The 23,086-nt window shown below is 38.2% G+C and overlaps 1 protein-coding gene across 3 annotated transcripts in view; it reads right to left on the bottom strand.

Annotated features, from left to right (window-relative positions):
- Window positions 1-16: 16 nt before the first annotated feature.
- Window positions 17-23,086, bottom strand: part of LOC121513364 (glucocorticoid-induced transcript 1 protein) — a 42,712-nt gene continuing 19,642 nt past the window's right edge. For 2 of the 3 annotated variants that reach the window (XM_041793080.1, XM_041793082.1), the window contains exons 4-9: window positions 20,212-20,301; window positions 11,869-11,994; window positions 10,961-11,098; window positions 7,130-7,319; window positions 4,103-4,223; window positions 17-3,758 (exon numbers count right to left, since the gene is read on the bottom strand). In XM_041793080.1, the coding sequence (XP_041649014.1) occupies window positions 3,407-3,758; window positions 4,103-4,223; window positions 7,130-7,319; window positions 10,961-11,098; window positions 11,869-11,994; window positions 20,212-20,301 (1,017 nt within the window). In that variant the 3' untranslated portion in view covers window positions 17-3,406. The remainder of the gene's footprint in view (window positions 3,759-4,102; window positions 4,224-7,129; window positions 7,320-10,960; window positions 11,099-11,868; window positions 11,995-20,211; window positions 20,302-23,086) is intronic. The other variant, XM_041793081.1, reaches the window with a different exon arrangement.

Below are 23,086 nucleotides of genomic sequence, written 5' to 3'. Positions count from 1 at the left end.
TTCTTTATTGAAAAACACACACAAGATCTACATAAAAATGCGTAATACACAGGAGAACTGAATCATCATTGCCAAACAGGGTGACCATTTCTTATCCGCACCACACAATGAGCTTGTGAATAAATCAGTGTTAGTATGATTGAAACTCCTGAAGCTGTGAGCAGTAAAGAGTTATTTAACATAACCTGTGAGGAATGTGTTGCATATTGTTCATTTTTGTTTCCACGTGCAAGTGGGCTCGATGGACCAAAGATTTGGAATGAACACAATTTACTACTTCACTAAATCAGTCATCTTTACGTCTGTGTAGGAAAAGTTTGGACATGTTGAGTTTGATCTGTTTATTATTACTGAGCCAAACGGTGTTACACAAAAATAGTTAGTGTAGCTTTACTTCAAACAAAAGAAATTGCACACTCAAGTTCTGATTGTTTTAACTTAGAAGATGGTCTAAAATAAAAATAGTGATTATCATCTCACCTCCAAGTAAGTGCTCTGGCGTTGGTCTAAGGATTATCGTCTGTGTTAGAAACACTCTGAACCAGTGTTTATATGTTGCTGTACTGTTTTTAAACAAAACAAAACAAACTTTCTGCTTCTGTCGCAAAAACAAACAGGCCTTTTTTTTTCTCCCTAACACATGACAGGCCTTCCATCATTTCTTAATTTACTTTGGTACACATTAAACAAAGGGGATGTAACAAACGACATATTTGTCAACTTCCCGATCAGGAGGGTGTAGCTTACTGTATGCAGCTAGTTGTGTTTACTTGAGTTTTAGCATCTTAACGATGCCACAGCAATCCGTGGAATGTTTCATAGCACCTGAAACTCTAACCTGAACAGGTTAATTCAAAAGTCATCTGTCACGAGCTGTGACATCACTCAGTCGATTCAGTTCGTAATAACGTCCCTCTCCGGGTTAAAAAATAAAAATAAAACATTTCTGCAAAGACTGGAATGTCTTTCTCTAGAAAGAAAGTCAAACACTTTGAAAGGCAACATAGTCCAAGCAAGTACATTCCACTTCACCTGAGATACTGTTCTGTGTAGAGAGGGGCGTAAAACAAGGTTATAGGGGAGCTGTGTGCTTCCTGTGTTTGGTTATTTGGTCACTGAAAAACAGCTGATGTGCATTTGTGTTGAGCTAACCAAGTTTCTAAGGGGATCCTGCATTTTAAGACACCCTGTCCTTATTTGATTAACATTGCTGTCTTTTTATGTCTCTTTTTCAAACAAGTGCAGCAGATTTCTCCATTGTGAGACGATTTGAAAGCTCGATTTGCACACAGGCTGACACTGTTGTACAAATACAGCCTGGGTGGGGATGTCAAATGGTTGCATTGTCTCGCCACATCCTTCTGACATTATAGAAACTCTGCCCTTGTTGTCCTCTTCATAACAGACGGATTTGTGGTGCCATTTCAAGGTGTGATATCTTAACCTTGCAAATCAGATGGTTTGGGCAGCATCCATGTTTGTCATCAGGCAGATTTATCTTGGAAAGCCTCAAGCTCAAACACTTTTCAGAAAACTACTTGACCAATCAGAATCATTTGAGGAGAACAAGGCTATAGCTATAAGCATGGTTTGGGTGCATGGCTAGCCTGTAAACAATGGTGGTCATGGTAGCAATACTGACAATTATAAGAACTGGGCATTTCTTAAAAGATGGGCAAAGAACCACACTGAAAGCTTTGGCTAAAGATTTTTCTTACAAACCAGCTCCACTGATAGTAAACAATGATAACAGCTGCCTGTCAGGCTCACTGTTGACCCCCTGGGGTGGCGCATGCCTACCACATCATATGTTTTGTTGTTGCTCTGATTAGCCTTGATCATCTGCTCACCCTCTAAGATTTTCTGCATAGTTACGTCCTTCCCAGGTATTGTCTAGGGGTGTTGCCAAGATAGATGTGATACTGATGCCTGAGTAATGTTTAGCCTTCACCTATGAACTTTGTGGAGCCACTGTGGAGGGTGAAGTGTCCCCTCCTCCATGCTGGCTTTAAGGGTAGTAACAGAGGCCCTGCAGAGGCAAAAAATGGGAAGCAGCAGAGCCAACTGGGGGGCCCAGCACTCCATGTGAGCTAGGGATGCACTGATGCACCAATTTAACATCAGCCAGCACTGACCCTGTTAACAAACATCGAACCAAATAAAGTGGCATATGTAGATTTCAGTAGTGTTTATCTGTCCAGTGAATTTAATACCGACATCTAATACACCTAAGTGCTGATTTAAATAAGGTTCTTATCAGGCAGAAAAAGACACCTGCTGGACAAACCCTCTCACAATGCAATAGCACAACGTAAATTAACAGACAGGGACACTAAATGCATCCTGATTGTCTTTAGGCGTAACGATAGCAGGGATTTATAACGGCATGGTCAGAACACCTTAAAAATACAAAAACTATGCAACCATTTGAGATTAATCCAGAGTGCACTGCAAAATAATGGCACCCTACATTAGAATTTATTTTTTAAATTGTAGAAATCTAGTGTGCCCCTTCAAACAACACACACTCAAGTGTTAATTAAATAAAGGTAGTTTGTCTCAGTATGCAGGGTTCCCTTTAATAATGACCAGACTAGAAATGCAGATCCAGCCCTTAGCTTGTATGCCTGTTGGGTGTAGCCTGCACTCGCTGGTTTCACATAGACACTGTGCTACAAACACTATAAAATAAACAAATAGAAAATAGGCCATGGCTTGTATCACTCTGAGCCAGGTCTTAACAAGTGCAAACACTGTGGTTAATGTGGGGAAATGTAATCTGACTGTAAGACATCCTGATATGGTAAAAATATGAAACTAATCACTTTCCCCTCCTGTCAAAAAGCTTATGTATACATACTAAAGTTGTTAGCTCGCTGAACACTGAACAGCTAAGAAGCTGGTTAGATAACATGAGTAGAATATGTTCTCTGACTCCTCAGAGGTGTCTCTTTTGAACGGTTTCCTTTTTTATCTTACCTTGATTAAACTGCAGGCACTATGTAACACAATATTCGGAGCTGGTTTTTTTTCTATTTTATGCAAAATAAAGCAAAGCTATTTCTGTTACTGGTTCTGTCCTGGTACAGAGGAGAAGGCTAGGTTAGTTGTGGGTAAAGGGAAGCTGTGCCCAAGGTCAGTACACTCTTTAGTCTGGTCGACAGCTACAAAACCATCAAGCTTTATTGAGTTAACAAACAGCGCAGCAAACACTGACCTAGCAGAAAACGCTGGTGTGTTTGTCATCTTTAGACCTTGGGCACTCCCTGCTGGCTAACGTTAGGATTAACGGAGTGCAAGGATTATTTTTTGCTGTTTTTCTATTTTTTTCCTTTGTTTTTAACCACACCAGGTGACGAGCTGAACCGTTTCAGCTGCAGGTGGTGTGGTCATGAATACCTGAGGACTAGCTGGTGAGGAGTACTTGTGCAGAGCCGTCTTTCCCCGCGTCTGTGTCGGGGCTCTGGCTATCTGTGCTGTTGTTTGTGTTTATGCCTGTGCTTGTGTCGGTGCTCCAGTCAGCGGAGGCCGGGAAGGTAGCTAGTGGTGCAGTGGGTTGATTTGGGGTCACCTGAGGCCCTGGGCTGTCGTTGCCATGGAGACCAGAGCTGGCGGAGGAGCAGGACGAGGGAGAGACAGGGGAGAAGAGGGAGGAGCAGAGGAGTTTGACGGGGCAGAAGGCTGAGCCCCTGGGAATGAAGTTCACCTTGTTTTTGTCGGGGCATGAGAATAGGGGGAAGCCTTTCGATTTGCCAGACCTGAATACAAAAGATGTGATCTCAGTATTATTTTCTATTTATGGGACTGTTTGGATTAAAGCAAGTTGTTTATCCAACAAGACCATTATGAACTCATCCCTGCCACCCACAATGAAAATAAGCTTTTTAGCTTTGTTGCCCATCTAGCAGGAACTAAGAGTCTATGAAATGGTACAGTAAACATCTAATGGGTTCTATCTTTAAGGGTCTCACAGAGGCAAAAGCAATCATGGGATTGTAAAAGTGGGAATGCATTTTAATAAGATGCAAGTATCATGTTGGAAAAATTTGTTCTATTTTCTTCAGCAACAAACCAACAAAAATAAAAATGAGAAAAAACTTACACCAACTCCTCGAACACTTTGACCTTCTCACAGCCCTCAGGAGGCTCCCGTTTGAACATGTAGCTGTTGTTAGGTTTAGGAGAAGTGGCGAACTTTGGGAGAGGAGAACTGCACACACTGTCTGGAAAAGCATCAACAGAACATCTTTATAGAGTTTTTGAAGTTAAAATGAACCATGCATAAGAACAAGAAACAAAGACATTGATTATTGTTTAAGAGTTTAAATGTGTTTTAAGTTAGACTGTATTTCATTTGAGTTTCTTTAAAGTTAAATCCAACTTTGTTATTCCATTTTGTAATGGCAACACCGTGAATGTAATTCAAATCAAGAAATGTAATGACAATCATGATATCACCAAAAAACATATAAGGAGAATTTCCTGGGCTCTCTCAAAGTACACTGTCTGGCCACAAAAAAAAGTTGCCACCAAAAAAAGGTCACACACTCTAATATTTCATTGGACCACCTTTAGCTTTGATTACAGCACGCACTCGCGGTGCCATTGTTTCGATAAGCTTCTGCAATGTCACAAGATTTATTTCTATCCAGTGTTGCATTAATTTTTCACCAAGATCTTGTATTGATGATGGGAGAGTCTGACCACTGCGCAAAGCCTTCTACAGCACATCCCAAAGATTCTCAATGGGGTTAAGGTCTGGACTCTGTAGTGGCCAATCCATGTGTGAAAATGATGTCTCATGCTTCCTGAACCACTCTTTCACAATTTGAGCCTGATGAATTCTGGCATTGTCATCTTGGAATATGCCAGAGCCATTAGGGAAGAAAAAATCCATTGATGAAATAACCTGGTCATTCAGTATATTCAGGTAGTCAGCTGACCTCATTCTTTGGGCACATAATGTTGCTGAACCAAGACCTGACCAACTGCAGCAACCCCAGATCATAGTACTGCCCCTACAGGTTTGTACAGTAGGCACTAGGCATGATGGGTGCATCACTTCACCTGCCTCTCTTCTTACACTGATGCACCCATCACTCTGGAACAGGGTAAATCTAGACTCATCAGACCACATGACCTTCTTCCATTCCTCCAGAGTCCAATCTTTATGCTCTCTAGCAAACTGACGCCTTTTTTGCATGCCAATGATTTGACCCTTCTTAAACAGACTAACATCTTTTCCACGACCACAGGATGTCTTTCAAAATGGTTGTTTAAGAAATGAGAAGTTACTCATTGCATCAGCTGGGGTTAAATAACTTGTTGCCAGCTGAAAGATAATCGCCCATGCAGTAATTATCCAATAGGAGGCTCTTACCTATTTGCTTAGTTAAATCCAGGTGGCGACTTTTTTTTTTGGCCAGGCAGTGTATTTTCATAGCATCACACTGTGTTTAAGTGTTATTGCTCCCCCTCCTCTCTCTCCTGTTGGTCTGCTTTTGCCTTAGTAACATCTTAACATGTCCAAGAATGTTTGCTTATGTACTCTGCTGCAGTTGATATCAATATGGGCATAGTTGGTTTGCAATCCCACCAAGACACAAAAGCAGCAGCAGCAATGGCCACCACTCAGGTCAACATTTACGCTCTGTGCAGACAATGGAGTCCATCCTGCAGGCTACTATGGCTGTTTAGATTAGGGGTGGGAAATTAACCAAAATTTAGATTAAATATGTCCTACTGCAATTTTAAAATCACAGAGAAGCAATATTTCTTTGACATGAAAAGTGTTTCAAAATACCAGATTTAAAATAATTTGCTTAAAAAAATCATACTTCTTTGTTTCTGTGCATTTGTCTTATCAAAAAAGAGAAATACAAAAATCATTATTGCCCTCAAAACAACAATTCATATTTAATTTGCACTGAGTCCAAATAATCATAATTAGGTACTTTACAGAATTGTTCAGTTTTAAATTTAATCTACCAATTATTGTGCTTCTTATAATATAGAACATTTTTTTAATGATTAAAACTTCAGCCCTCATTTTTATAGCCAGCAATGACTCTTTTCCTACTTCTACACCTACAGTGCAGCTCAGAGGATGAAATGGGTCTTTGTTGCATGAATGCAACAATTTTGAAGAGACATGAGAAGTTAATTGACTTTACAGCTCTACTCACTAAAAAGTACTTTGGCACAGTTGCATGCACAACTTAGACTCCAAATAAACTGTACACAAGATCACCTCTACGACTGGACTTGGGCACAGTACCCGAGTACGGTATGCTTATGCTCACACTAATCATTTGAACTCCACACTGGGGTCAAGACCCTTATGTGGAACCACCTCAAATAAGTAAAGTTCTGTTAATGTGTCTCTATTATAGTTTTAAAGACCTATGAACAATCTAACAAACCCTTTTGATCATTTGAGACTCATTCAAAAGCAAAATGACAAAAGACATTGATTTCATTCAAACACAGCAGTTGCAGATGGCTGTTCAACATAATCCTGCTTCTGATCTAGGTTTCTGTCTGTTAAAAGGCAGTTTCTCATAGCCACTTAGTTTCCTCAATGTTGCCATGTGCTGTGCTAATGGTGGATTAATACTGGGTCTTAGTAAATAAAAGAAAAGTATTGCTTAGGCTTGCTCTTAATGAACTGCTGTTACACAAATAAAGACTTGTTGATTGAATGATTGAAATAAACACAGTTGTGTAAGGAGTTGACATCAATAAACAACATAAACACCTCCGTCTTACACAGTACTTTGGTGATTAGCTTTGCTTTACGATAAAACCAACAAAAGCATTTTGGAAAAATTTAAAGTATTGAATTGATGCAGCAGAACCAAAATTATTGTCCTTTGTATCATGCATTCTTCTGCCACCCGATTTACCCATAGTGCACTGCTGGTAGTTCAGTTATAGATTCAGCTCTGCCATGACAAGCATGTTATAATCTAGTCTAGTATGCCCTCTTCTCCTTTGTATTTTTTTTTACATTTAAAAAAAATGTGCTTTCACTCCTTACCATTGCTGACTCTAATGACATCACCTGAGACAATTTCCCTTTTTAGTGTGCTGAATTGAGAAACATAAAACCTGTAAATTGAGGTCATACCTTTGTCGATCTCCTCTGCGGAGCAGGGGCTTCCATCAGGGGAGTGGAGGTGGTCAGAGCTGCAGGGACGGTGCAGTGGGCTAGAGTCACCGCTTGAAGGTGCCTGTGTGTCTGTGTCACGTGTGTCCCCACTGCTGCTGTAGTGATGTGGAGGGAAGGGGGCACGGCGACCGTCTAACACGTCCATGGTCTGTAAAGTCACAGAGGTGATGTGTTTGAGCATACTGGTCTGTAGGTTCAGAGGGAAGTATGACTCAAGGTTCAAATTTAACCATGAAACTATTACACACTGTGTCTTTGAAAACCCAAATGAACTGTTGAAGCATTCATGTATAATTCTGTCAACAACATGCATGATGTTGCCCCAAGTTAAGAGCATCAGTTATAACTCCCTAAATTTTAAAATGGCTGAAGGTAAAATGCCTCTGGTGTGTTTGTCTGTCTGTTTAAAGGGCAACTGAGAAAGCAAACATCACACCAGATGGTAATACTTCACACCAGAGATGTGCAGAGCAGTGTTGCTTTGGCACAGCTGATTCAAAAAGGAGAGCAAGAAAAAAAAACAGCCTGGGTGCACAGCAGGCTGTAAATCTGTACTGGTGCATGTGTCTGTATGTGTGTTTAAACTGAGAGAGAGTATGTGTGTTACTTTCTAAGAGGGGAGCTCTACAGATCTGCCAAGGTTTACTACCCACATCAGACAAGATTTACAGGTCTCTTTGCCTCTAGGTGATTTAACTCAGTGTGAGTGGGAATATATGCTGTCAAACTGTACGGCACACAACACAGTAAGTGACTTTACAAGACGGAGTTTGTAGGTATGCAATTAATCCTAAGAACAGCCTGGAGAGCCTTTTTTGATAAAAGGCAAATTTCTGTGAATGTTTCAGAAGTTTGAATAATAAAGAGAAAAATATAAATACCCAATTTGTGTCAAAACCGACTAAAACTGAACTTTGGGCCTCTAGAACTGCTTAAACAGATTATTAAGTATAACAGAGGGATGCAGGGTATCAAAGGCACACCGGTATTAGCAGATAAAAGCTTGAAAAGCTAAGCATTGGGATCAACAGATATAAAAATTGATGCAAACACAGAGCTGAATTTTCATCCCTACAGAATGTATGAATGTACCATAAAGCTTCACCTTATAAAATGGAGAGTTAGGTTTGTAAAATTTTAAGCAGAACCATCAAGCTTTCCACAGCTCAAGTTTTTTGTTCACTCCTTCAAATTTAAAGTGGGTTTTTCAAGACTGAAATACCAGGTTTGAACTGTAGCTAATTCTTTGCACTTAAGAATTTGTTTTTTTTGCCATTTCAATTATTTTGTTAGGAAACCACCCTGCAAACACATTGATAAATAAGGAGAATATATTTTAATTTTAAAGTATGAGTTCTTAAAAAACAGGGCCACATTTTTGATGTGCACTACATCATTTGCTGCATGCTGTCATTAATTCACATTTGCTTATACTGTATGTGTAATCCTCAGAAACTGCTTTGAATTTTTCATTACTGAATGGCTGTATCTGAAAAACAATGCACCTTTAATTAATAGTAGAATAAGAGTTTTTTCCCATCTTTTATGTTTGTTTCTAAAACAAACAAACTGTCACGTTAACAGTAATAAATCAATTCTAGTACAGGGAAGACCTGATGTTCTTTACATTAGAAAAAATGTGAATTCAGCATGAAGGTATCAGGCAAAAAGAGTTTGGAAATACTGGTATATTGTTAAAAACTCTAATACTGTGCATCCCTAGAAACAATTTACAAAAGAAAAAAGTATAAATAAAGCAATTTAATGAAAAATTCAGCTGCTGACAGAAATCACAGGGTCAGAGTGTGAAACCACCATATCTGAAAAAGTGGAGCTTCTCAGGAGGAATTACCGTGGTAGAAGGTGTTTGGGTGTTTGGTGTGAGTCACATGCGTGTGTGGGTTACCATTACGGCTGTGTATCACAATATGGTCTAAAAATTGAGGAGAAATGGCAACTCCAAATCCTGTGTCTTGGTTTTAAATGTGATGCACTTGTTTACACAGATTGTGGCTTTTACTGCACTTTGTTCCAAAATGGAAGAAAGGGAACACCTCCAAATGTTATTGCTTAAGGGCCTTATCACAATATCTCAGGATGATTACCCAATACAAGCCACAGACATCATCAACAGAAAAACATCTGGGTTAGTATTGTTTTTTATTGTGATATCTGTATAACTGGTAAACGTTAACCAAGTATTATAACCTGTGCAGGGTTAACTGTCACTTGGATTCCCTTATTCTCCCAGAATTTCCTTCAGTCTGGCAACAGGCTATTTGATCATAATTGCCAAACATGACTAATATTTCACATTTGAAATCGGTGCAGCCCCAGTGTTCTTCTAGAACATGTATTCCCAAAGTCTGGGTCGGGACCCACAGTTGGGTCTTGGGAGATTTTTTTTGAGTCATCAAATGAGTTCTCCTATATTTTTTTTGTTACAGTATTTAATGTGACATTTATGTCTGCAGTACACATTATAGCCACATGGGATTTCAACCACATAACTCTCACACTCTCCACCATAACAAAACACAAAAGAAGGCTCTACAAGCAAAACAGCTAAAATCACACTTATTTCCTAACTGGCTAATACGAAAAAAGAGGACTGTTCCAGACCAGACAGCTACTTAAGGCCGTAGGGGTCAAGCATTCAAAGAAAGCCTGTGTGACAGTGGCAAATTTGCTTCTTCCAGTCTTGGAGCAAAAAGCATCAGGCCAGGACCAGATTGAATCCAAAATAAATGTTATCCAAATTAGTACCAGCCATCAGCGTAAAATAAAGTTGTTTGGTCAGGATGGCTTGTACCTTGTAAAAAGTTGGTCACCAGAAAAGAAGTTTGGGAAACACTGTTCTGGAGGGATCGAATCACTATCAACACATACAAGGAAAATCTGATAAATTTTCAGACGCTCTAAAAACATGGCTTTGCTAAGTGTCAGAAGATAGGATCCATGCCAAAAAAGGCCCAATTATCAAGTATTTTGAACCCCATCTTCAGGGTCTTCCTCATAAATTAAAAATCTGCCATAAGAATTTTACCCACATGGCAGCTGTTTGACAGTTGAGTCTTATAAATCATAAAGTATATAAAATAAATGTGCTTTAACACCCATTTTCCTTGCTAAAGTTTGTTACGTCTTACTGCGCTGTACTGACATGACCATGCTGCAGCTGCAACAATAGTCCACCATGCACACAACCTGTTAATTCACCATGTATTTTAAGCAGCCACTTCACTGCAGAAAATGTCTGAAAAGATCTGGCTGAGATGCATGGTGACCAGGCTGGTGGGTCTATTTATTTAAACATCTTCCCAGCCCTATTTCAGTCATAATCCTACATCTTAAGAAAGCATCAATGTTTATGTTAAAAAAAAAACTTTGTGTAGTGCTGGTTTGATTTAAATTTAAAGACAAGATGCTAGCAGAACTCAACTACCATACTGGTAAGTAGCAGAACCACAAATTCCACATGGTGCAAACAGATAATACTGAAAGAGCTACACAGCTGCAGTTGTGGACAACGCAAAACACAACGGCAGGAATACCATTTTAACAATTCTTTGCTCTAAGACCCTCCCCATAAACAGACTGTTTCTGGATTTTGGATTGTATGGTAGTCAAACAATAAAGCACAGTTCTGGCATTTAACCAGACCAGGTAAAGTAAAAATACACTATGTGATAATTATCAGTCTCAAACATTTTAAGCCAAAAAAAACCCCCTTTGAATTCTCCTAAGAACTGCATAGGCTGCAGCTGGTGTTGGTGCACACATCCCTACCTGTATCCCGTGTTCCAAGTCCTCTTTGATAAAAACATTTTCTAGCTCATGGTTGATGCCCTCCACACTGCTCGGCACTCTGCATATGAGAGACTTTGGCACTGGGATTGCTGACAAGGCTGTTGAAGTTCCCTTGTACTGAAAAGACAATTTAAAAAATTATCTACATATCAAAATATCCTCATTTAAATGAACACAAAAGAAATCTAGCTCAGCTGTATCATAAAATATAAAATGAATCAGGTATTTTATACTCTGTTGCACTAAAATCTGTTTGCTGCTGATCCAGTTTCATGAAATTTTATGGGTGGAGACGCTCAGTTTAAATACATGTTACAGGAGTGGGATTAAATGTCCCCAGGAACAAAAAGCTTGCTGTGATTGTGATCTAGCTCAGGCTGGTAAGATGCATAGTATATCACTTATGTCATATTTCCCCAATGGTTGATGTGTATGGTTGCTGGGCATTTGTTAATGAATGAACTGCAAACAAGGAGAGAAGAGGGCATGTCCAGACACATTCCCAGCCTCCTCTCATCTTTTTACATAACTGGTCAGAGGGGAGACTCAATAACTAGACCTTCTCTATCAATGTAGTACAAGTTAAAACTACATCTGCAACTCACTGGCAGCTTTTAAATATCACTAAAACCCTGAAATATCACTTGACAATAGAATTAAGTACTGTAAAAAACAACCTGCTTATATTTATGCTCTTATCTTCAGCAGCTGCAATATGGTTACGGTATTTTTTTTCCTTTGCTGCTAAGCTACCTTATCATATCATTGCTTACAGGTTTAAATCTTGCATCACTAAAGTCAGGGTTGGTTAATGTTTTCAGTTTAGAGAGCATGCTGATGACTCAGTTGGCAAGGCATGAGCATGATTACTGACATGATTAACTCACCTGTGGTTGGCATGCAATGCCATGCTGCGCTTGTTGGGACAGCTGCAGTGAGCTCTGCTCTCTGTCTTTGCTCTGCCGGCTGACCTGTTTGCTGCGCTGCAGCTGCATTCTCAGTTTAGCAATCTGCTGAAAGAAAAGAAACCTCAATTCAGCAAATGACAGCTCACAAACAAGTCGTGATAGCAGCAATTATGTCAATGAGAGTTTCAAAGTCGACCGTCATTGAGAATGAGGCTAAAGCAGGGGAGAAGCACATTTCTCACGTGTCAGTATGGGAATGACATTAACACCAGACAGCAGCCAAAAACAGGAAGTGTGTTGGCTGCAACAGGTATGAATTTCAGGTCACCTGCAACCGTCAAAGTTAAGTTTTTCTAAAGCTATTTTTTTCTTTTCAAGCAATGTGCAAGATTTAAATAGTCAGGAATAAATTTTACTTAAAATATTCCATACTTCAGCAGCAAGGCTGCAGATGATCAGAGTTTATGGTTTAAGAGAGTCAGATCTCAGAAATGTTAGACAATAAAACAGAGAGGCTGGTAAAAATCTTCACTGAACTAACAACAGTTTGGCTGCTCTTCCATGTAGTGCTGCAACCCGCAATTGCTTTAAAACATGACTACAAGGCTGCTTGACTGTGGCAAAAATCACAATCAGGATTATTTTGATACATGTTTAAATCATGATCAATATTCACTGCATTTACTAGAGTTATCTGGGGAAAAAAGATAAATAGCTATAATATATTGCAACAATAAATACACAGAAAATAACGTGACTGTGGCACAGTAAACATTTGATCAAGATCATCTTGTATTCATGGTTTTGGGACAGCAAAATCAGGATTGAAATTTAGTTCATTGTTCAGGGCTACGTGGTTATTCAGAAAGTATTTTTCAACTAATCGTTGGTAGATGAACTGGTGATGCACTGATTGTGAAAATTTGGGCCTATACCAATCACAATGTGTGAAAAAACTGTGTAACCGACAGCCAATACCAACATGTTTTATTACTTCTTTTGATGTTAATACTCTTACTTTGTCAATATTTTCTCATGTTTGACCAGAGAGACCAAGAGAGTTATTATTACAGGTGACTTCCACTGGTTCAGCAGTGAGGTATAAAAAATGCCAGCATTAAATCGACTGGACACTAGAGATAAACACTGGCTACTGATATCTGTGTAAGACATGTTATTAGCAAATGTTTGTTAACAGGGCCAATATCAGCCAGCATCAGTGTTAAGCTGTTGAACTGGGGAAGCCCTCAATGAAACATGAAAAACTAGCTGTTGAAAAATCCCTGCCATAACCTACTAAAGCCAAACAGACATCATTAAATTTAGACGATTAAAAAAAAATCACTTCTATGTTTTTATTGTACATTTTTTGCACTTCTGCACACTTAAACACTGAACTTGTCATTATTCGGTAGGCAGAAATGTCCTCTATGTGAGATTTTTTTGCAGAAATTCTTTATTCAGCAGGTGTTTTTTTCTGCAACTGGCTTCAAAGTCTATCTTGAGTCTTCTGATATACTGTTGTCTTCATCCTTATATATTTTATTCTGTGTGCTCTAGCACAAATTTCCCCATATGGAAGATAATCTGAATCCATCAGTTTGGCAAATAATTTGAATAAGGACATAACCTTGGGCTTTGGTAAACACTGTTAGAATATTCTCACTATTTTCTGTAGAGAGAAGATGAATTTTAAAAAATGGGAAAATTATTCAGCAATAATCAGGTAAGCTGTATTTGATTTTGAAATGAAATTTTATCAAGACAAGTAATGCAGCAGATGTGTTGTACTTAAGTCTTTGCAGCTATATTCACAGATTTAACTGTTTCCGCATCAATAAACTCATAGAAATATTCCATTAGTTCTATGACATTTGCTATTTCTTTTGTGCAATAATTTGTGCATTTTTTTTTCTAATGAGTGTTTTGTTTTTGCTGCTGTTTTGAACAGAAAATCTCCACACTAAGAATATTTTGGAGTTAGTTTTCCATTTTAAAGCATTGTTTTGATTGCCCTTAGGTTTTGATTGATCTATTTTGGTAAATCTGAGCTTTCATCCTTAAAAAGCTCCACCTCTGTGTGAACCCATACGATTGATTTGACTTCAGGGCCGGTAGAGTACATACAATCAGCCATGCATGTCTGTTAGGTTAGTTAGGTCAATGGGTGTTTCTGCATGTGGCCCAGTATCAGCCTAAAAAACAGGATACCCTTTGTGAGCCAAACAGACACAGTCGTACTATGCAGACAAAGGTGTGGTCTTCACTGCTGATCTTGTAATCCTGGCAACACAGCCAACAAAGAGACTTGCTCTTTTCGTGGATGTCCTCCCACACATGGAATTGCAGAGGTTAAAGGAGGTGAAAATCAGTTCACCACGTTCACAAGAGTGATCGGCCACGGAAGTCTGTAATGACATGTCCAGGCAATGTCCCGATGTAATCTCAGAGGATGATAAAGACACAGACTCCTTGTTGTGCTGTGCTATTGATTGTGCAGGTCAAGGCTCTGGAGTTTCTAAAGAAAGTTGAGCAAGAAGAATCCCCAGGGCTTAAATATAGAGTTATGGCTTTGCACTTGAACATAAAGATTTTAAAAGGTCTTCTTATCACTGTTCTGTGTACTGTTAATCCAAAGCCTGAAAAAAGGGGTTGCTTTTCATCTGTATTCATTTAGAAATGTCTTCCCTTTTTTGGCTTTCCTTATCTTAGCACTGCTGTGTCAACATTGAAGGTATCACAATTGTGCAAATTTGGAGAACTGTATTTCATTTTTAATCAAGGTCATGATTCTTTTGTACTTTTGGTTAACACATTATGTAGCAGGGCTGTCATGATATCAGAACCTGAAATGTAGATATGATACTAGTATAGATCAAACAGTATTTACACCTGTTTCAATTCCATGGCAATTTAAAACAGAACTCCTAAGTACAGTAATAGATGATGAATAATTTCTTCATTTTAATTTCCCAAACAATGACGGAAGTAGAAACAGTGTTGCACAGTGTGGAAAGTGCACAAATACATTGGCAGCATTTGTGGTTAAAGTCATCAACTTATTTGTGTAATTAAGAACAAGCTCCAACTTTTGCAGCTGTTTTTGGTTAGTTTTTCTAAAAGCTACAGTACTTTTCGATAGTTTAGTTTAGTTTATTTATCGATAGGCTGGTGCTATGACACTCATTATTTGCACACAGGAATTTAAAAATGGTACCAGTAAAAAAAAAAAAAAAAAAAAAAAAAAAGGCTCTTGTGAACTTGGGTGCCTTGTCTTAATGTGACACTAGAGTTTACACTGCCTCATGCTGCCATTAGCTAGCACCTCTTTGTAAACTACACATTGTCATCCATGAAAATCTTTTTTTTTTGGTATTCTAATCATATTTGTATATGCCCTGAACATGGTCTTAGTGCACATAGTCCCTTGAGGAATACGTCTTCTTTCTACAGTCTATGCTCTAAATGGAGAAAAATGCCAATCACAGATGACAGTATTACCCACCAATCTAGGTGGCAGTAATGCTCGTAATGGTTTGATTACTGCTGTTAAACAACCAACAAAGAAGAGGCAGGGATAAAATAACACACAAAGAAGAAAAGTTAAATACTAGCAGAGAAGGTGGGGAACTCACTAGCTTCTTTCTCTCACTAACCTCTCCACAGTGTTTTTAAAAAGCTTCTGGATGTAAAAGCAGAGAGGGTTGAGGACTTTAGCTATGCTAATACATTTTAAATGCTAAACAGAGAACAGCAGCTACAAGTGTGTTTTTAGGTGCTCTGCTTATAATCAGTTAAAACATACCTTACTTTGTATTATTACTATTATTAAGTCATCAGTGATGATTTTGCATTAGTAGATAACTTTTTCTACCTCTATATAGCCGAAATGCACATAGCATTTAATAAGCTGTTTACTAACAACTAAGTGACGGCATCAAGGCACACAACTAAAACATAAATAAGATAGGTCTGCCTTAAAAAGGCTCTAAAATATGTTATTTGTGTTCATCCTTATGTCTTCTAAATTTTATCCTTCTCAGGGGATATTAGACTATTCATTTCTGTGTTGCTTTTCATTTTTCCTCTTTTTAAATGTTTAATACAACATAGGCTGTATCAACTATCACAGGTAGTTCTCAATATTACGAGAAAGATTACATTGTAAGGTAAACTACTGTCAGCTTAAAAGGACTTTATGTTCCTTTTTTACCAATGAACTGAACCTGTATTGAACCGTGACCCCAAAACCTAGCTGTGACCTCTGAACCAATACACAATACTGAAATGTATCAAAATTTCTGACAACTTTATTGAGCACTTAAGGTATTCTTTTCCCTTCTTATATCCACAAATAAGTGAGGATGAATACAAAAACTGAGTATTGCTGATCCCTCTTTTTATGTCAACAATCTAAACTGAACACTTGTTTTGACTAACTTTCATCAAAATTGTGATATCCCTGGCTTGCCTCCTGACCACTTAAAATTACATTTTGCAAAGGCTTTACTTTTCTGGTATTCAGCTCCACAATTGTACAGTAATTTGAGCAAAATTCTTGCATCCAGTAAGGTCAAGGAAGCAGCCTTGTTCCATGCTTAACACATTACAACATTGTCTCTCAATACCTGTGAAATGAGTCATTTATGGATTGTATTTCCGTCTACAAGTCCTCTCGTTGAAAAAGTCTTCAGTACTTTGATTTTTCCAAAAAGGCTCTAAATTCTAGTCTTTTCAGGTCAACACAAACAAAAAACAAGACATCTGTCTGCCATTATTATTTTGGAATTTAGCAGTGATGGCATGCAGATCTTGTTGCCATAACAGAAAAATATGATCGTCTATTGTTTTGCAAGGCTCTTGAGTAACATGAGCTCCAATGAATCAGTGCAGAATAAAGAGGGAATAATATGGTTGTTTCACCCTGGAGAGAAGCTCCTGTATGGCCTCTAAAAAACAACAAGCCATAATGAGATGTAAGTGTGTAGTTGAGTGGGAAACAGAGGGGAGAAAGAGGTTAAATTTAGACTGAGGTTTAGAGAGTTTGGAGACCTAATAGCTCCGTGTGGTCGGCTGGTTGGCCACCAAGACCAGCAGATAGACAGGAGTGGAAACCGACCTTAAAGAGTATAATATTTAGGCCAACCTCAGACCCTAACGAATAAAACATACTTCAAGTAAATGGAATGATACTTAAAGAAATGACAAAAACATGGTCTGTGCACTGGCTGTTTAAGTGTTTAAGGCAAGCAGGCCTTTATAAGTTCAAGAGATTGTTGATACCGGTAATAATTGTAATCACAATATGAGGATACTTTTAGCTAAGCAATAGCAATACATTTCTTTAACATGTGTTAGTATAGGGAGCATCAACAGTATACAACATAATGTTGTTGCCAAGACTGGATGATATTGTATAGATGAATGGCTATACATGACATATATAAGTGACACTTTTTGATAACTTGTGGCAAGGAGCAAGGGATTTTACTGGCTGTGTGGTGTCTGCAGTGCATACTCTGTGACTGACTGAATCCTTTATGAATGTATGATGACTTTCTTAGGACTTAAGTTTTAATTTTCCATGAGCAGAGATAATTTCCACCATCCAACAGCAAAGTACTGTAAAATTATCTCATGTTACTGACAATCTACAACTTGCTGTCATTCTTGTTATTTCACACTGGCAGCAGGTTTAGAATGTTTGCTTTAGTTATCAACTAATCACAATGCTTTGACAGATTTTGCATACACTTTCGTCACTGTTTAAAGATTAACAGTGTCTTCATTTTCAGCCATTGGTCTGTTTGCAGACAATCCAGGAGGAAAGGCAGCACTATAGCAAAAATAACAAAAAAAATGCTTCACTGTCTGTTCAATGAAGTGAAAACACCATAACTGAGACAATATTTTAGTTAGTTTGCATGTTTCGCTTTCCTATTTAAGATGAACTTTGCATCTCTGTGGTGCAACCACACAATGACACAACTTAAATACAACTTAACTAATTAGAACCTAGGGTTTAGTTTGGCCTTCACACCATATTTTAGGACACAACTTGTGCATAGGTGGTGCAACAAGCCACTGAAGTTTTTTATTTCTTTTAAACTTTGGATCAAAACCACAGTCTATTAAAATAATGCTTTAAGTACTTTCAAATGTTTGGTATCTAAAAGAATCAAAAAGGATCAATGGATCGAAAATTTTGACAGCCTCTCTGCACAAAAAAATGATTTTCTAAATGCATGAGAAAAGACTTTCTGCACATTTATTGCTGTCCTTTGACATCCAAAGAACACTGCTTTTGTGTAATCTGAGAAAACAACATTTATGTTTAGTAGTCATGACCATGTAACAAAAAACACAGAAATACTGAAGCAGATCCATATTTTCCTACCCTCCTATCAGAGGTGTCAAAAGTATTCACATTCATTACTCAGGCAGAAGTATAGATACTAGGGTTTAAAAAGACTTCTGTAGAAGTTGACGTATCAACTCAAGCTTTTTACTCAAGTAAAAGTGTAAAAGTACTGGTTTCAAAACTACTTAAAGTATAAAAGTAAAAGTAATGTAAGGGGGAAAAAATGCCATTAAGGACAAAAGCTTAGGCTGTCCCACAAGGGCCTATAGCGCACTACCCCACCTCCCCAAAAAAACATTTTTCTCAAGGCCTTAATGACTATAATGTTATATTAAGATGTTAATGTTGAAAAATTTGGGATGCACCTGTTCCAGCCGCATTTATGCCCATTGAAAATAAATGCATTTTAGTACAATGCAAATACATTCAAGAACCATATATGTCTACTACTGAGCATTAACATGTGTTTCATGGAGCGGAAGATATGATGACTAGTTGCCCATAAGTATTGGCCTTCCTGGCTACCAACCTCCTTGCTGGTGCTTGGTTGGGACATTTCACTCAAGTTCTCTTGAGTCTCTGCCACGGAAATCTTCGTACTAGGCTACATACGTCTGCTATTTCCTTGCTGGAGTGTGACGTGATTTGTGTCATGTGCGCAGGTGCGATGGATCGCGTACAAACCAATAGGGTGTCAGAATAGTATTGTGTTTATACTTCTCATCCAACCACAATCAAATTCACTCTATCCAGATGGCGCGATTTATCTAGATAGGTTTTGGGGTTTTTTGTGTATTTTTGAACGATAACAAGCCGGAATGAAAACAAGCTGAAATGAAATAGGAGTAACGAGGCTATTTTTAAAATGTAAGGAATAGAAAGTACAGATAATTGCTTGAAAATGTAAGGAGTAGAAGTAAAAAGTAGGCTGAAAAATAATTACTCCAGTGAAGTATAGATACCCAAAATTTCTACTTAAGTAAGGTAACGAAGTATTTGTACTTAGTTTCTTGACACCTCTGCCTCCTATGGACAACTGAAGTGACAAAAATATTAACGCCCTGACAAGGAAGGACAGGACAGAAAAAGTCTCAGGCAGATGTTTTGAGTTTGCTGACAGCAGCCATCATCAAACAATGGCTATTCTCCTTTCTAACCAATCATTTATTTGCAAGCACAGGTGGGAACTCTCCAGCCTTAATGCAGTTTGTCGCCTTCAGGTAAAATGTGCAGACTAGAAAAACACAACAAAGTCACCTGCCATCATGCAGTGTCTGCCAAGTTAAACACTAATTATGTGACTTGATTGGTTTCATAACTTGCATATATATTAATTATCTTCAACACTGCATATATTGTTGGTATAGTTCAATGTTTATTTTGGATTCAGGGTGTAATAATACTTGGTTTCATAAACCTAACGTGATGAAAAAACAACAGAGCCAATGCTAAGGTAAACATCTTTACCTTTGAAGATAATTTATGACAAGCAGACACTTACTCATTAAGCAAACACTCAACAGAATTTGGTATTAATTCATGCTCTATGCAGACGGAGCAATCATGTTTCTCCAAGGCGATGCTAGTTTGTGCTAACCACAAAGTTGACATATTTGTCATTATTTAAAGAGCAAAGTCTAGACCTGCCCTCTTGGTAAAGTTTCTAAAGATAACATTTATGAGTTGTTGCTATACAAATTAGACTGACTAGTTGCGAAAGAAGTATGAGCTAAATTGGGCAGAAGACCAAGATAATAAATAGAACATTTGTTTTCTCAAGTTTTAAACAACCCCCACCCCCACCCACCCACCCACCCACCCAAACAACCATTTTCCTTAGCAAATTATTGTGTACATTAACACTGGCACATTTCTATTGTTGATCAACTTTTCCCAGTGTTTAAGCTGGATGTTTATTAGCTGTAACTTTAAAGAGCAGAGGATAATACAGATGAATTTACCTCTTTTAGGTGGTCTGCACTTCCCCAGGAGGCTGACCGCTGATGAGGACTTCCTTGTTCTGCTCCCTCATCAATCCAAAGACCCGGAGTCTGAAACATGAAATTTAATGACAACACATAATAAAAACATGTAATACAGTCTAATTCAAAAGATTTTTCAGACACAAATAGAATATGGTATTGATAAATTGCCCAAGTGTACGCTTAAAACTATGATATGGAAAATGCTTCAACTTTGCACAGGCGCACATAGATAAAAAGACTCCTAAAAACTGTGAAGTAAAAGATATCTATATCAGATAATATCTATACAGTATCTATACAGTACACCATCCTCAGGACACAAGATTAACATGTCAGCGGTTTCTGATATTTTTTTATGTGAAAGTTACAGATCAGGTAACTGAAGGTCACAGATGAAAAAGATTGTTATTTTTGACAGATTTTTGAATATATGTCGATCAAAAGTAGCATAAAAATGTTTATATTAGAGATGGACTGGTATGAAAATTAGGGCCAATAAATACCAAGACCAATATTTGATTTTCGCTGATATCTGATATAGAAATGTTCACATTTTCATTTTAGTTGATACTGGCTGATTGTAGTTCAGACATGACTGAACCTAAAACTGCCTAAAACGCCACAAACTTAATTGCAAATATGACCAATATTTACAACCAATAAATCAGTTGTCTCTATTGGCAGAAAATTTCTTATCTACCAGTATAAACCGTCAACTTCTTAACCTTAAATGTGCATCCCTACTCTAAAGTTATCTCTTTTAAAAAAAAAAGTCTTACATACAAATAACACTGCCTGTGTAAAGCCTGCAACACACAAAGACTTTCAAAATCATAATCAATTTTCTAAATGTGACAGACCCCACACACAACGACAAATAATCACAGATTTTAAGGATTTATTTGTATAGTGTGGTGTAGAACAAGAGGATCAACTCAGCATATCATCCACTAGCAGATTCTGATCATAGACTGTCTTGGCCTGGTCTGTGCCTTCTTCACTTTTTTCATTGCTCACCACGCACAACAGGATTTTTGTCAAAAAATATTGAACAAGGGGCGCAGGTGGCCGAGTGGTTTAAGGCGCGCCCCATGTACGTAGACGGCCAGGGTTCGAGCCCGGCATGAGGCCCTTTACCGCATGTCTCTCCCCCTCTCTCGTCCCTGTTTCTGACTCTATCCACTATCCTCCTCTATCAAATAAAGGCACAAAGATGCCCAAAATAAAATTTTTAAAAAATATATATATTGAACATGATGACTATTTTTAATTTCAAGTCAGAGCACCTCCAATCAGGTTGGAGAGGGAAAAATTCACTGCTAACACACAGCACACCACAGGATAATCTGGCAAGATAACCGCTAGAACCATTCGATAACCAGGCCTTTCCTGACTATGGTTGGAAGGGAGGATTCAGCACAACAATTGGCCTGATTATCGTGTAGTGTGTATCTTACTTAAAGCAAATCAAATTTGTTCAGTTCAACTTAACTTTTTTTTAACTTTCCAGGTGTCTGACATATCGAAAATGTTTTTTTTATAATAAAATCTGATATCATTCAATAACATTGTGCATCCATAGTTACTGATGCTCTTCGCACACTTCCACTGTGTCAGCATTTTCTACTGTGTTTGACCATGAAAACAAATCTGAGTTTGCCATCAGATGACCTCTTCTGTCTTTAAAGAAAATAAAACTTAAAATCAGAAGTTAGCTGAACTAGATACTAGGGATGTGCACAGTTAGGCGTGGGATTTACTAATCAGTTAAACTAACTACCAAACATTTTTATGAACACGGGCCTGAAATCCCAGTCTATAATGCTCTTTTAAACTGTAATGAACCTCCCACCACTAGAGGCCACAGTAGCTTCAGTCAATGGCCGCTGCCTTCCTCTCTGGCACTTCATCGGATGTAAACATGAGAAGCTCAGTGGTAGCTTAGCGGTTAGCGTGTAGTAGGAAGATCGCGGTACGACAGTTTTCTAAAGTAGTAAAAGGAATCAAATTTGGTATGTAGGCTGTTGAGGGTTGAACTCACGTGTAACTACTCGACCGAAGTGAAAAGAGGTCACACATTAAAGCACTATATTAATCTGCAAAGAGGGACGAAGGCTGGCGGTGCTAGCTTTTAATGCTAGCCACGCTGTAGAGAGTATATCAGGCTAACATCACACCCGCTGACACAATGACCCTGTGAGATATTTGACTGTTTTCTAGGGGTTTTCTCCTCTTTAGACCAGTTGGTTAAATGAAATGTAAATGAGCGTTTAGCCGAATAGGGAAATAGACGGTTAGGAACATCCTTACTAGATACCAGCATGAAATTGATTGGACACAACAGAGAAATCCTGGCTACTGATGTCTGTTCATGCCACGTTATTTGCCAATGGCTGATGTTTGTCAACATGGCTGATAGTGGCTGATACCGATGTTAAACTGAAACATCAGGGCATCCCTAGTTTACCTACATGAATCTAATTTTTTGTTTGCACATTAAAAAATTGTTATGATATGCACATGGTATTTATAATAGGTATGCAACCATCTTTTTAAGTGCAAATACTGAGATGTGGACAGAGTTAAAGTCAACAAAAGCTTGTGCAGAAGAAGAACTCTCAAAGCTTTCACAAAAGCCTTTCCTAAAACCTCATGAGACCTCCTGATAAAGCACCCGAATACCCAAAGAGTCAAGAAGCATAAACTAAATACCTAAAATATAAAATGTACGGAGAGGCAGTTGAGTGAGAAGGGGCTGAAAGCTGTAATGAGTGCCGTGTGCTCCAAAGTAAAGCTGAAAATCTGGATTCAATGAAAATGATGAAAACAGTCATGAGATACCATCCCTGAG

Source organism: Cheilinus undulatus, linkage group 8 (assembly GCF_018320785.1).
Source record: "Cheilinus undulatus linkage group 8, ASM1832078v1, whole genome shotgun sequence".
NCBI classification, from domain to species: Eukaryota; Metazoa; Chordata; class Actinopteri; order Labriformes; family Labridae; genus Cheilinus; species Cheilinus undulatus.
This window is presented reverse-complemented; position numbering and strand designations above follow the sequence as displayed.